Source organism: Capra hircus, chromosome 26 (assembly GCF_001704415.2).
Source record: "Capra hircus breed San Clemente chromosome 26, ASM170441v1, whole genome shotgun sequence".
NCBI lineage: Eukaryota > Metazoa > Chordata > Mammalia > Artiodactyla > Bovidae > Capra > Capra hircus.
This window is the reverse complement of record NC_030833.1, coordinates 16,219,738-16,236,162: the sequence shown is the minus strand read 5'-3', so window position 1 is coordinate 16,236,162 and position 16,425 is coordinate 16,219,738. Positions and strand designations below refer to the sequence as shown.

Here is a 16,425-nt window from a genome sequence, read left to right as displayed (position 1 = left end):
ATTCAGTGCCTTGTGTGTAGGACTGAGGTGACTGTTTCTCAGAGCCCAGGAGACCACTTGGGCTCTTAGAGAGTGCTCACGTTCTCTTCCCCATCCCTCTTCCATCTCCAGAACTAACAGTGTAGAGTCTCCACAATTGAAATGCAAACACCCACATCTTGTATCTCCTTCTTCAAGACCAGTGTCTTTTGAGGGATAAACTGACTGAGTCCATTCAGCATGATCTCCCTTTCTCAAAGCCAGCTGCGCTTGTGTGACATAACCTAGTCACCAGTCAGTGATTGTCCCATCATATGGGCAGGTCCCTACCACGCTCAGGACTTCCCAGGTGGCACAGTGGTACAGAATCTGCCTGCCAGAGCAGGAGATGCAGGTTCGATCCCTGGGTCGGGAAGATCCCCTGGAGTGGAAACGGCAACCCACTCCAGTATTCTTGCCTGAAAAACTCCATGGACAGAGAAGCCTGGCAGGCTACAGTCCATGGGGTCTCAGAGAGTCGGACACAGTAACTGAACACGAGCTACCACACCCAGGACGAGGCCATCAGCATTTGATTAAATAACTGAAGTATTACCATCTGCATTCATTGATGCATAAGACTAACCAGCATACCTTACTACAGTTTACCCATTTATAGGGTAGAACTCAGCGGATTTTAGCATATTCACAGACTTTTGCAACCATCACTACAATCAGTTTAAAAACATTTTATCATCTCCCAGAGAGATCTTGTACTTCCTAGCAGTCACTGCCTGTTCACCCTGCCTGCCCTTGTCAGCTATGGATTGCCTATTCTGATCATCTTAATAAATTAGTTGTAGTTTTTTTGACTGGCTTCTTTCATACTGGCATGATGTTTTCAAAGTTTATCTATGTTGTGGCCTATAGCAGTACTTCCCTTCTCTTTATTACCAAGTAATATTCCATTATGTGAATATGCCATGTTTTACTTATTCATTTGCTATTTGGTGGACTTTTGAGTGTTTCTGATTTTTGGTTTTTAAAATACGCTTCTTGAATACCATGTACAAGTTTATGTGTGGACATATTTGCATTACATTGGGAATGGGATATCTGGGTCAAATGGTAACTGTGTTTAACCTTTGGAAGAACCACCTGACTGAAAGCTGCTATATTATTTTGCATTTCCACCAGCAAGGCATGAGGGTTGCAATTATTCTACATCCTTGCACACACTGCTTATTTTATATTGTTTCGATTATAGTCATCGTTGTGGGTGTGAAGTGGTATCTCACTGTGGTTTTGATTTGCAGTTATTTGGTGACTAATGATGTTGAACATCTTTTCATGTGTTTATTAGCTACCACTATTTCTTCTTTTGAGAAATGTCTGTCACATTCTTTGCCCACTGTTTAACTGGGATATTTGTCTTTTTATTATTGGACTATAAACCTTCTTTATATATTCTGAATATAATAAGTCCCTTACCAAAGATGATTTGCAAGTATCTTCTCCCATTCTGTGGGTTGTCTTTTCACTTTCTTGATAGTGTCCTTGAAGCACAAGTTTTAAATTTTAATGATGTTTTTTCTTTTCTTTCTTGTGCTGTTGCTTTCATGCCTGTGAAATCATGTGTAATAAAAGATCCCAAAGATTTTCATCTATATTTTCTTTTTAGACGTGTAGTTTTATCTCTTACATTTAGGTCTTTGATCTGTTTTGAGTTAACTGTCTGTAGGATAAGATAGGGACCCAATTTAATTCTTTTGTACATGACTATCTGAGTGTCCCAGCACCGTTTGTTGGAAAGACTGTTCTTGTCTTACTAATCTTTATAAATTGAATTTTAGTCATTTTTATATTTTCCATTTCTCTCCTCATTTTTATATTTTAGTTTGTATTCTTGAGTATATGAAGCATACTTTAAATAGCTGTTTTAAAAATCCTTCTCTACTCATCCCAACTGGTATGCTGTTTTCTCTGTTTCTATTGGTGTGTGTGTGTGTGTGTGTGTGTGTGTGTGTGTGTGTGTGTGTGTGTGTATTTACTGGTCATGGATCAAAATTTCCAGGATGATTATTTTTGATGGTATTTTCTGGACATTGTGATTGTTTTATATGTTATTCAGCTTTATTTCTTTTAGTGTGTTGGATTTTATTCTGCCATGAAGTTATGTTACTTTGAAGATTGTTTTTAAGATTTGTCAAGGCCTGTACATAGCAGCCCTAAGTTCAGTGCTAATTTATTCCCACTACTAAGACAGTGCCTTCTGTGGTCTCTATATGATGCCCTTTGTATTAAGAGGTCTCTTCACTCTGACTAGTGGGAATACAAGCTATTTCCAATCCTATATGAGTTCTTGGCATTGTTTTAACATACTGTTTTCTGATGGTTCTTTCTCCAGCTTTACAGAATTTCACATTATGTTCATTATTCAACCAAAGATTCAAGGGCACCCATTTGCAGATTGCTGAGTGCAGCTCTCTGTTCTCTAATATTTGCCTCACAAAGTCTGGAACCATGGCCTCCCTGAACTTTGATCTTTATCCTCAACTGTGTGAGGGCTTGGGGTTCCTTCCCTGAACTGTATCCTCAAATCTGCCTCCAGGTAGCAAGTCAAGGCAGTCATATTTTGTTTTCTTTTTCCTCAAGGATGCCATTCCTGAACTGTCTATTATATTTGAAAGTAGTCATTTCATATATTTTGTTTAGTTTCCTTATGGTTTACAGTAGAGGTCAATTCTCACAGTGATTAATCCTTCATGGGAAGAAGTGGAAATCTTCTAGTGTTTTTATTTACAACGAATTTCTTGTAAATAGCATACACTACTTGCTTTTTTGTTTTTAAAACCTGTTCTGATAGTCTCTGTCTTTTATCAAACTGTGTAGTCCATTTAGATTTAATATAATGTTGGTATTGAGTTTAGTTCTACCCTCAGAGTATTGGTTTTTAAAATTTCCTTTATTTTTCTCTGTGTTTGTTCTCCCTTTTGCCTTTTTTAGATTAATTGAGTGTTTTTAAAGTCCACTTTTATCACTTTTATTGGATTTTTAGCTATACCTCTTTTGTGTTTTTTTTAGTGACTGCTGTAGTGATTGTAATAGTCATCTTTATCTTATCACAGTCTACCTTGAATCAATATTATACTACTCCATGTATAAGGTAAGAATATTACAAAAGTGTAATCCATTTGCTCTTTTCCTGTCCTTTGTGTAATTATTGCCATATATTTTACTCCTGTGTATGTTATTAACCACCTAATATATATTTTTTTTTTACTTTAAAAGGATAATTTTCTTATAAGGAAATCATAGTAATAAAAAATCTTTTTCTTTACCCATGTATTGACCATTTTCTGTGAACTTCGCTGTTTCCTATTAATCTGAATTTTTTTTTTTTTTTTTGCTGTAACATTTTTTTAGCTTGATAAATTTTATGTAACATTTTAAAATGGTGGGTTTCTAAATTGTGGCCATAAGTTGGCTTTCATACATCTGAAAAATTTTTTATTGTGTGTCCATATTTGAAGGATATTTTTACTGGTAATAGCATTCTATGTTGATGGGTATATATTTTTAGTAATTAGAAGATTAAATTTCCTACTCTTGCGGCTTCTACTTTCTCTTAAGAATCCTTTATCAGTTTTTTGTTTCTCTTTTGAAAGCAGCATGTCTTTTTCTTCCCTCTGACTTTTTAAAATACATGTTTTTCCTTAGTTTTTAATGTCAGTAATTTTAGTATGACATACCTAAGTATTAGTTTCCTTTTTTAAAATATGGCGTCTATTTGCTCTGTAGATGTTTCTCATCATGTTTATAAATTTTTCTGCCATTCTCTTCAGATATTGCATCTATCCTATTTGAAGGCTTTGCTTGACTTATGTTAGGCTTTTTCACCATGTCCCCGTCTTTTCTTATTGTCTTGTCTGTATTTTACATCCTTGTATCTTCCTTGATGAGTATTTCAATTCACATATTTTTTCTTCACATTTTTCCATTTTTCTCTTAGAACTATCTTTTAATTACCATTATTTAACATAACACTTCAGGATTTCTGTATTAAAACAGTTTTATTCATGATTTTATATCATCTGTTTTCCTGAATTCTGCTAGGCGGTTCTGCCAGACAATCCTGATTTTTCTCTTGTGGTTCAAGTTATCTGGCCACTTTACTGATTTTGGGTGATCTCAGAATTCTTTACTCACATATCTGGTAGTCTGAACTGAATGATTGATCTCGGAGTCCTCAGCTACAAATGATTGTTCTCTGCTGTATTTGGTCTGTTATCCTCTGGAAGTGTAGACTGGGCTGCTCTACATGGTATTTTTAAAACAGAACTCTGAGAGAGAGAGAGCAGAGTATATTTTCCTCTTGAGGCCTAAGCTCAAAATTTCCACACCATCACTTCTGCATTCTATTGTTCTGACAAAGTCTTGATGCCAATCCGTGTTCAGAAAGTGGGAAGAAATTGTACTTTTTTCAATGAGAGCAAGGATAAAGTAATATTATCAATGGTGTACATACAGAGATGGCAAGAATTAGGGTGAATTATTTCTCATCTCATCTAATTAGTTCTGTTTTGTTTATTGACGCATACATACCATCTTTCATTTTAAAGTGTATAATTCCATGGATTTTAGTATGGCTAGTGGTGTGCAACTATCACCATCATATAATTCCAGAGCTCTTCAATTACCCCCGAACAAAACTCCATACCCTTTACCAGTCACTATCTATTCATTTTCCCCTCTAATACCTGAAAATGACTAATCTACTTTCTTTTCTCTGTGTATATGTCTATTCTGGACATTTCATTTAAACGCAGTCATATAATGTGTCTTTTAGTGTCTGACTTCTTTCACTTAGCATACATTATTGAGGTTTATCCATACTGTGGTGTATATCAGTCCTTTACATCTTTTTTGTGACTGAGTAATATTAAATTGTGGAGAAGGAAATGGCAATCCACTCCAGTAGTCTTACCTGGCAAATTGCATGAACAGAGGAGCCTGGTGGGCTACAGTTCATGGAGTCTCAGAGAGTTGGATATGACTGAGCGTCTGACACTTTCACTTCACTTTCAATATTAAATTGCATACCGCATATTTATACTTCATTGGTTTATGGATCTTCAGCTTATTTCCACTCTTTTACTGTTATGAATATTGCTGCTGTGAATGTTTGTATGTAAGTTTTTGTGTGAACATGTTTTCTCTTGGTATTTATCTAGGAGTTGATGTTTTTGGTAAATGGTACATGTATATTTAACCTTTTAAGGAATTGCCAGACTTTTTCCAGAGCTATTGAATCATTTTATGTTATAGCCAACAGTGTGTATTGGATCTAATAACTCTCTTCACCAATACTGGTTATTTGTCATTTTCTTTATTATCCTGCTACTTGATGTGAAGTGGTAGCTCCTTGTGGTTTTGTTTCATATTTCTCTTATGACTTATGATGTTCTTTTCATTTGCTTAATGGCTACTCATGTTCTTTCTATGGGAAACGTCTGTTTAAATCATTTGCCCACTTAAAAAATTAAGTTGTTTCTTAAATTGTAGAATTGAGAGAGTTATTTTTATGTTCTGAGGAGATCCTTATAAGACATACAATTCTCAGATATTTTCCCCTATTCTGTGGTTGTGTCTTCACTTTCTTGATGGTGTCACTTGAGACACAGTTTATATTAATTTTTAATTTTGATAGTGTCTAGTATATCTTTTTCTGTTAGTTACTTAAGCTTTTGATGTTATATCTAAGAAACTGTTGCCTAATCCAAAATCATGAAGATTTGTGTCTATATTTTCTTCTAACATTTTTATAATTTTAGTTCTTAAGTTTTTGATCATTTTTAGTTAATTTTTATATGTTGTGAAATGTGGATCCAAATTCATCCTTCTGTATGTGAATATCAAGCTGTCCTAGCACCATTTGTTGAAAAGACTCTTATTTCCCCATTTAAACTTGTTGACACCTTTGTTGAATATCAATAGGCCGTAGATGTATGGTATTATTTCTGTATCTAATTCTGTTTCATGATCTACATGTCTATCCTTATGACAATGACACATGGTTTGATTATTAAGACATTGAAATAAGTTTTGAAATTGGAAAGTGTCAGTACCTTTAACTCTGTTGTTATCAAGATTTTTTTCCCTAGTCTTGGGCTTCTGTTTCTCAATATGAATTTTAGCACCTGCTGTTTATTCCTATAAAAAAGAAATCTTTTGGAATTTGTATTAAATATGCAGATCAGTTAGGATGAATTGCTATCCTAATATGAAGTCTTTTAATTCATGAATACAGATGCCTTTTCACTAACTTTTTTCATTGATATTTTGTAGTTTTCTTAACTTCATTTTCAAATTTTTCATTGTAAATGTATATCAATACAGTGAAACTGATTTCTCTGTAAATGACCTGTAACATTGTTGAAGACATTAGTAGATTAAATAATTTTTATAGATGTCTTAGTTTTTTGTATGCAAGATTATGTCATGTGCAAGCAAAGTTAGTTTTCTTTTTTTAAAATCTGGTTGCTTTTTTTTTCTTTTTCTTGCCTAATTGCCCTGTCCAGAACCTCTAGTACATTGCTGTTAGAAGTGACAAGTGAGGACAATTTTGTCTTGGTCCTGACCTTAAAAAGAAAGCTTTCAGTCTTTCACCATTAAATATGACTTTGTCCTTTATCAGGTTAAAACAATTGCCTGCTGTTCCTAGTTTGTTAGTTCGCTTTGCTTCCGTGTTTTGGAAATGTTTGAGAATAATTGTTAATTCTCCTTAAAGAGTTTGGTAGAATTACTGAGTTAAGCCTCCTGCTTTTGGGCTACTCTTTTCTGGCACTTTGTTGATTTCTAACTCAGTCTCCTTACTGTTATAGCCTATGCATGTTTTCCTGGTAGTATCTTCCTAGGAATCTCCCCCTTTCATCTAGGTTATCTGCTTTATTGACATGCAGCTGCTCATAGTGTTTCCCTACAGTCTTTTTTCCCAGTCTTTATCAGTAGTTTGTCTCATCTTTCATTACTGATTTTAATAATGTGTCTTCTTAAATTTGTTAGTCTAGCTGAAGCTTTGTTGATTTTGTTGCACATTGCAAGTAACAGTTTGTATTTGGCTTTATTGATTTTCTTTATTCTTTTCCTACTATGCATTTTATTTATTTTCACTCTGATTTTTATTAATTTCCTTTCTTCTGCTTGCTTTCAGTTGAGTTTTCTATTAATTTTTTAGTTTATTAAAGTGCAAAGTTAGGTTGATATGAGACCTTTTTTGTTTTTGAATGAAGGCTTTTACAATATAAATCTCTTGCTGAACAGTCTTTCGGCCACATCTTGTAAGATTTTTGGTATGTTATGCTTTATTTTAGTTTACCTGAAAGTAATTTTTAAGTTTCCTATGATTGTTTTTGATCCATTTGTTACTTAGAAATGTGTAGCTTAATTTCCATAATTTGTGGGTTTTCCATAGATTTCTAATTTCATTCAGTTGTGGTTAGAGAACATACTTTATATTACTTCAGTCCTTTTAAATGTATTGAAGTTTAAGACCTGATGAGGTTTTTTATGTGTAATTGAGAATGAAGTATATTCTGTTGTTAAATGGACTTTTAAATTTACTTCTATTTGGTCCAATTGGTTTATAGCATTTTCTAAGTCTTCTAATCCCTTGCTGATCATCTGTCTAGTTCTTTTATTCACTATTGAAAATGAAGTATTGAAGTCTCCAACTATTTTTGTGGAATTCTTTATTTCTGTTTTAATTTCTGTCAGTGATTGCTCCATGTAGTTTAAGGCTCTGTTGGTAGATACATGTATGTTTACACTTTCTATATCTTATTGATGGATTGTCCTCTTTATCATCATAAAATGTCCCTCTTCATCTCTGGTAACATCCCAACTTTCTTGTTGCTGTTTGTATGTAAATATTTACATGTGTCTTCTATAAAGGTTACATAGTTAGCTCTTTGTCTTTCATCTAGTCTGTCTTTTCTGCCTTTTGATTGAATCATTTGACCTATTCACATTTAATGTTATTTTTGATGTAATTGGATTTATGTTATTTTTCCTCTGTATATGATGAATTTGGTTCTTCCACTTTTCATTTATTTATTTATTTTGCAGTAAGTAAATATTTTATAATATCGCATTTTAATTTTTAATAACTTTTTCATTATATTTTATGAGCTATATTCTTAGTGGTTACTCTAGGGTTTTCTTAATATATCTTAACTTATTAAAATATGCTTCATTTATGCTAACATAATTCCAATGAGATAAAATGATATTACTTTTATAGGTCTAATTTCTTTCTTCTCTTTCTGTGGTATTGTCATACATATTACATAGATACATGTTGCAAACCAAAGAGTACATTTGACAGTTATCACTTTAGATAGTTCATGTCTTTTAAAGAATCTGAGGGAAAAAAGGAGGATGAGTATTTACTTTTAGCTTTCGTTAATCTTTGTATTTACCATTTCTAGTTTTCTTCATTTGTTCCTGTGAATCTGTGTTACCGTCTAGTAATACCACATTATATCCTTAGACCAATATAGATTTTTTTCCCCATGTATTTCCTCTGTGCTGTTACTGGGAAGTACTTTACATTTTATGTTTTATAGGCCCAATAATACCCTTATATCATTTATTTTATTTTATTTTTTTTACAGTTTAACAAGTAGGCATTTATTCAAGAGAAATAAAGACATTTGTCTACACAGAGAATTTTGCATAAATATTCATAATGGCCTTATTCACATTAGTCTTTTGAAAAGTAAAAATGAGTTCAGACATGTCTGACTCTTGATGACCCCATGCATTGTATTCCACCAGGCTCTTCTGTCCATAGGATTTCCCAAGCAAGAATACTGGAGTCGGTAGCCATTCTCTTTTTCAGGGGATCATAAACAAATAATCCAAATGTTCATCAATGGGTGAATGAATAACACAGTGTGATATCCTCTTATAGTGAGTAGTATCTAGAAATAAAGAGAAATGAATGGATGAAGCAGTATGAATGAATGTTAAAATCATTATACCGAGAGAAAAAGTCAGACACAAAAATAGACATGTCATATGATTTTAGTATGAAATGTAAACTAACATAGTGACAAAATCACCAATAAGATTAATAACTAACTTTTAATCAAGAAACATGGAGGTCAGTAGGCATTAGAATAATATATTCAAAGTTCTCAAAAAAAACACATGGTCAACCAAAAATTTTCTACCAACAAAACCACTTTTCAAAAATTAAAGTAGAACATTCACAGATAAACAAAAATTGAGAGAATTCACTGCCAGGAGATATAACTTACAAGAAATACTAAAGCAAGCTCTTTAAGGAGAAAGCACGTGATACCAGACAGTAATAATACCCTTATATCATTTAAAATGCAACCTGTAAAAATAAGGTAAAAGAAGAAAGGAGAAAAAATATACGTTTTTACCTTCTTTTATAAATGACAGTTATGTTATTGGTGCTCTTTGTTTTATTTTGTGGAGTTAAATTACTGTCTGGTATCACGTGCTTTCTCCTTAAAGAGCTTGCTTTAGTATTTCTTGTAAGTTATATCTCCTGGCAGTGAATTCTCTCAATTTTTGTTTATCTGTGAATGTTCTACTTTAGTTTTTGAAAAGTGGTTTTGTTGGTAGAAAATTTTTGGTTGACCATGTGTTTTTTTTGAGAACTTTGAATATATTATTCTAATGCCTACTGACCTCCATGTTTCTTGATTAAAAGTTAGTTATTAATCTTATTGGGATTTTTGTAAGTGAGAAGTAATATTTTCTCCTGCTGCTTTCAAGATTTTTTACTTGTCTTTCCCTTTCATCACTGTTATTATAATGTATTTGTCAAACTCTTCATATATATTGTAGTTAAAGTTCATTAGGCTTCTTGGTTCAGTTCTGTTGCTCAGTTGTGTCTGACTCTGTGACCCCATGGACTGCAGCACGCCTGGCTTCCCTGTCCATCATCAGCTCCCAGAGCTTACTCAAACTCATGTCCATTTAGTTGGTGATGCCATCCAACCATCTCATCCTCTGTCATCCCCTTCTTCTCCCACCTTCAATCTTTCCCAGCATCAGGGTCTTTTCAAATGAGTCAGTTCTTCGCATCAGGTGGCCAAAGTATCGGAGTTTCAGCTTCAGCATCAGTCCTTCCAATGAATATTCAGGCTTGTTGGATGTGTAGATTAATATTTTTATCAAATTTGGTGACTTTTAAGGAATTATTTCTTTAAGTAAATTTTAGCCTTCTTTGTCTCTTTCCTATCCCCCCAACATTCCTGTTACATATAGATTGACGCTTTTCATGGTTTCCCACAATTAACTAAGGCTTTGTTCATTTTTCTTCATTTTGTTTCCTCTGTCCTTCAGCTGACATGGTTTCTGTTGATATCTCTTCACATTTTCTAATTCTTCTGACAGTTCAGATTTACTGTTGAATCCCTCTCTGTAGTATATTTCCATTTCAGTTTTTGTAACTCTTTCCCCGCCCCCCCCCCACCAGTATTTGTAGAATTCTGTTTTACTTTTTGTTTCTTTTAGCCACACTGCAAGGCATGCAGAATCTTAGTTCCCCAACCAGGGATTGACCCTCTGCCCCCTGCAGGGGAAGTATGGGGCCTTAACCATTGGACCATCAGGGAAGTCCTTCATTTCAGTTATTGTTCTATTTTTATCACTTCCATTAGTTATTTTTTATAAGTTTTATATTTTTTGATATTTTCTTTTTGATGAGACTGTAATCTAGTAATACCCACCTTTACTTCCTTAAACTTGGTTTTCTCAGTTTTTTTGCTTTTGTTTTGAATACTTTCATTGTCTTGTAACTGTCCTTTTACTCAAATTCTTAGGGTGTCAGTTCTCATTTTTAATATCTCCCTCTCTTTTTCCTGACTCTCCTTTATGCGGCTTATAATTTTTCATTTTGAGGTTTAATTCAGTAAGTGGTTTTTTTTTTTTTTTCTGTATCAAAGATTTGCAGACCAAGGTCTGATGGCCAAAGCTGTTGATTGCCTATTTTTATGAATACAGTGTTACTGGATTATAGCTATTATCAATTGTCTGTATATTGTATGTGGTTACTTTTGTACTACAAAGGCCACAATGGTAGTTGTGAAGAGGTTCCATGGTCTGCAGAGCCTGACATACTTGTGTGACCTGAGTTGAAGAAATATTTCAAGAGGCCATTTACATCTGCTTTTGCAAGATGCGTGAGGCTTTTCTTATTTACAGAGCAGGTTTTAATACTGTTGTTTAATGTTGAGGTTTCTTTACCATATAGACAATGAATTTCAACCCAACCCATCTGGTCGGTACAGGCTCTCATAAGTGACTTTTGTCTTCTATACATTATGCCTGTGGACTTAATGTTCTTTTCTGCTTCTTTGGGCTTTGATGTATTTTAGTACCTTTTACACAGAGAGAGGCTACACTTGAAGGCTTTAAGCATTATAAATATGGTTCAGGTTACCTCTTAAGTATGCCCGAGATTATATCTTCTGGTCCTCTGGGTTTTGAAACCCAAACCCACTAGCTCTTGCTTGTCTAGTCCCATGTATAGTAAGGTTCTGTCACTAGCGCAAGCTTTTCTTTACCATTTTTCTTTTGAATCCCAGTTTTATTTTTAGCAATGATAATTCCCTTTTCTTTTAAAGGGCTATGTTTTGAAAAAAAAGTTTTGAGTAAATTTCTTGACTCTCTGTGTGTAGTTTTTCAAATTTTATTGAGAATGCCAAGCATACATTTTTTAATGTCTTACATCTGTTTTAGAGAACACATATTTTTCAAAACTATGTATTTTATTTGCATATCAAATGTTGTATTTTTCATTATGTTCTATTTTCAGTTTTTTTCTGTTTGTATGTATGTAAGTGAAGAGCCATCTGGACTAGTTTTAAAATTTAAACAAAACAATATGGATGACTTCTCTTTAGTTTCACTCATGTTACAGAACCAAATTATTATTAGAACTGTTCAAGTAACAGTGAATTCTGGAAGAACTGTTAGGTACAAGCTTGCATTACCTTTTGATCCAACAAGCCAATGGTATTGGAGAATAGAGCATCCTAGGTTTCGTGGTGTATCCTTTTCCTGTATGTTTGATACAGTCGTTACTCCTGGATCCTGCTCTCTATCACGTGCCTTCTTTGCCGTTGCTGCCATACTAGTTACAAACTGCAAAAATGACCATACTTTTTTTTTTTCTGGAAAATTTTGTAGCAGTAGGTGTAAATTATATCAGCCTTCTGTATGGTATATTCATTACCTGGAACCTTAGACTTTGCTGTATCACATTCTAGCAGCAATATGGAGGCATACCAATGATATGCTTCTTGATTGCACCATAACCCAGAGCTGCCTTCAGAACTTCTCACCTTTAGGAAGGTTACAGTTGAGTGGCATTATGCCAGAAGTCCTCCTTTAATTCTAAGAGATATACTAGGTTGCTACTTTCTAGTTTTATTTATGTAGTTGTCATCCCAACATCTGTTGGATCATAGAAAAAGCAAGAGAATTCCAGGGAAACATCTACTTCGGCTTCATTGACTACACTAAAGCCTTTGACTGTATGGGTCACAACAAACTGTGGAAAATTCTTAAAGCGATGGGAATACCAGACCACCTTACCTGCCTCCTAGAAACACATATGCCAGTCAAGAAGCAACAGTTAGAACCAGATAAACAACAGACTGGTTCCAAATTGGGAAAGGATTACATCAAGGCTGTATATTGTCACTCTGCTTGTTTAACTTATTATTGCAAAATGCCATACTGGATGAAGCACAAGCTGCAATCAAGATTTCTGGGAGTAATATCAATAACCTCGGATAATATGCAGATGACAGCACTCTTATGGCAGAAACTGAAGAGGAACAAAAGAACCTCTTGATAAAAAAGGAGAGTGAAAAAACTGGTTTAAAACTCAACATTCAAAAAACTAAGATCATGGCAAATAGATAAAAAAAATAGTGGAAACAGTAACAAACTTTATTTTCTTGGGCTCCCAAATCAGATGGTGACTGTAGCTATGAAATTAACATGTATACTATCATGTAAGAATTGAATCGCCAGTCTATGTCTGACGCAGGATACAGCATGCTTGGGGCTGGTGCATGGGGATGACCCACAGAGATGTTATGGGGAGGGCTGTGGGAGGGGGGTTCATGCTTGGGAACGCATGTAAGAATTAAAGATTTTAAAATTAAAAAAATAAAAAAAAATAAAAATAAATAAATAAATAAATAAATAAATGCTTCCAAAAAAAAAAAAAAAAAGAAATTAACAGATGCTTCTTGCTCTTTGGGGAAAAAACTATGACAAACCCAGACAGTGTATTAAAAAGCAGAGACATCACTTTGCCAATAAAAGTCCATCTAGTCAAACCTATGGTTTTTCCAGTAGTCATATATGGATGTGAGAGTTGGACTATAAAGAAAGCTGAGCTCTGAAGAACTGATGCTTTTGAACTGTGGTGTTGGAGAAGACTCTTGAGAGTCCCTTGGACTGCAAGGGGATCCAGCCAGTTAATCCTGAAGGAAATCAGTCCTGAGTATTTATTGGAAGGACTCATGCTGAAGCGGAAGCTCCAATACTTTGGCCACCTGATGTGAAGAGCCAAATCATTAGAAAAGACCCTGATGCTGGGAAAGACTGAAGGCAAGATAAGAAGCGGATGACAGAGGATGAGATGGTTGGATGGCCATCACCAAGTCAACGGACATGAGTTTGAGCAAGCTCCGGGAAATGATGAAGGATGGGGAAGCCTGGTGTGCTGCAGTCCATGGTGTCACATAGAGTAGGGCACAACAGAGAGACTGAACAACCACAACTACAACAACATCACACTACAATTCCCATTGTTGCTGGCAAGTTTTCTTATTATTTCATTGGTTATCTTTGAGGAGGATATTAGGTGAGATTACTAATTTAGTAGTTTTATTTAGAAGTTAAGGCATTTATGTTTCTGATGAAAAAAATGTAGCCAGGGGTTTCATAAAAATACTTGTAGATACCTATCTCTTATTCTGACTTTTTCAGATAATACTTTACATGTATTAAGAACTGAATGAATTTTGTTTTAACCTGAGTGAATCAACCCTAGTGGCCTTACATAAAATTTTCTATAAAAAATGACTTAAAATTTTAAGCACAGTTTAAAAAAAGTTCTTATCATTATTTTTCTTATTATAATAGTAATGTGAATTTATAGTAGAAAATTGATGATGTAGAAAAATCTTAATAAAGTTCTCCATAAAGAAAATTGATGATGTAGAAAAATATTACTAAAGATACCCACCATTTTCCATGGGCATATTTATACATTTCAACACATAATTGTGGTCATTCTAGATATGGGTCAGAAAGATCCCCTGGAGAAGGGTTGGCTACTGAATCCAGTATTCTTCGGCTTCCCTTGTGGCTCAACTGGTACAGAATCCGCCTGCAATGCAGGAGACCTAAGTTCGGTCCCTCGGTTGGGAAGATCCCCTGGAGAAGGGAAAGGCTACCCACTCCAGTATTCTTGCTGGAGAATTCCATGGACTGTATAGTCCTTGGGGTCACAAAGAGTGAGACATAACTGAGCAACTTTCACTTCACTTCACTTAGATACAATGTTTGAGTTCTTAGTTTACTTAATTATGAATGTTTTTCTTGTTATTAAATTTACTCCTAGCTGTTTTATAATATAAAGTTTGAAAACTATATTGTAATTCTCTTAGTTTTATTAGGAGTAAGATTATTGTACATTTTTCTCTGATGGCTGCATGCCATTTTTATACTATATTATAGTAGAATTATACCTCTGAAAATTTCTGTAAGATACAGGTATTTATTTTTTTACTTTTTCTTTATCCTTTGATGTTAACTCATGTTGATGACCTAGTCTCTTGGGATTTCCCTCTTAGACTTTCACATTTTCTACATGGAGTATGTATGAAATTTAATATTTGGTCTTTGATTTATATATCCTGATTGTGCATTTGTTCCTGCCACTGATTAGATGTGTTGCTTAATCTCGGCTTCTTGATCTTGGAAACAACCCTGAGAATAGTACCTTCTATACAAAATTGTTGTGGGGATTAAATTACGTAATTCATGTATACCACTTGGTGTTCTATCTTGCAGTGGGGTAGTAGTTACAATATTTAAGAAAACTGATGCGGTATGCGAACTGACAAAGCAGAATAGATAACTGCACAGACTATTGCAATCGATTTAATAGTGGCTTTCCTGGTTTGAGGTGAGGGCACTAATTAAATGCATAGTTGTAATAATGATGAAAATGATAATGATGTTTCTACAAAAAGTTACCAAAGTAAGTTAATATTATGCCTCCAATAGACAATAAACAGGAGCTTTCATATATAAACTTTACTTCTCATCTGAAATTTTAAAATTCTATTGTAATATTAATATGAAGATATATTAGATCTCATGTGAAGATATAAAATATCTCGTGCTTCAGATTTCTTTGTTTTAGTTCACATTTCAAGTAAAATTTCTAGTAAGTCTTGAAGCTTTTCTTGCCAAAGAAGATAAACATTTATGCAAATTAATTTAAAAGTACTATGTTAAATTTTACACTAATGTGTTTTCTTGAAGTAAGGCCTTAGCATCACACAGTTTTCTGTGTTTATTGATCCTCACAGTTGATACATTTTAGCATCTTTATCAGAGCTATGTTATTTATTCTTGTGTTAACTTAATAGGCATAATAGTCACATGCATCTTTAAGGACTATGTTAAAATGTATTCCCTCCTGGTGGCTCAGATGGTAAAGAATGTGCGTGCAGGTTGGGAGACCCAGGTTTGATCCCTGGTTTGGGAAGATTTCCTGGAGAAGGGAATGGCTACCCACTCCATTGTCTTGCCTAGAGAATTCCATGGACAGAGGAGCCTGGTGGGCTACAGTCCCTGGGGTTGAAAAGAATCGAATGACTGAGCGAATAACACTTTGACTTTTCATTCTCTCCTTAGCTATAACTTTTCTGTTTTACTTTAATTTTTAGCCATTATGTTCTACAGATCATAGGCAGAATTTGTCCTGTGTTAATATTTTGAGACGTATGTTAAAAAAAAGAAAAAACGCTTGAGAAATGCCATTTGTACTTCGCTGTCATTCAGATTTGTAAAATAAATTCTTTGTCTTTATGGCAGTTATACTTGATATTGTTATACAGGTATGATCAACTTTTTTTTTTTTTTTTACTATTTTCTTTAGCTTGCCAGTGTAATGGACATAGCACTTGCATCAATAATAATGTGTGCGAACAGTGTAAAAATCTTACCACAGGAAAGCAGTGTCAAGACTGCATGCCAGGTTATTATGGGGATCCGACCAATGGAGGACAGTGTACAGGTAATTATTTTTTCTTTCACTTCAATGTATTTTTACTGTAGGAAAGAAAATTAAGAAAGATGAGCCTCTTGTGAAAAATATATTTTATTAAA

The 16,425-nt window shown here is 34.1% G+C and overlaps 1 protein-coding gene across 1 annotated transcript in view; it reads left to right on the top strand.

The window, feature by feature from the left end:
* ATRNL1 (attractin like 1) overlaps positions 1–16,425 on the top strand; it is an 808,908-nt gene that overhangs the window by 205,351 nt on the left and 587,132 nt on the right. The window contains exon 19 of the mRNA XM_018041487.1: positions 16,196–16,333. Within this exon, the coding sequence (XP_017896976.1) occupies positions 16,196–16,333 (138 nt within the window). The remainder of the gene's footprint in view (positions 1–16,195; positions 16,334–16,425) is intronic.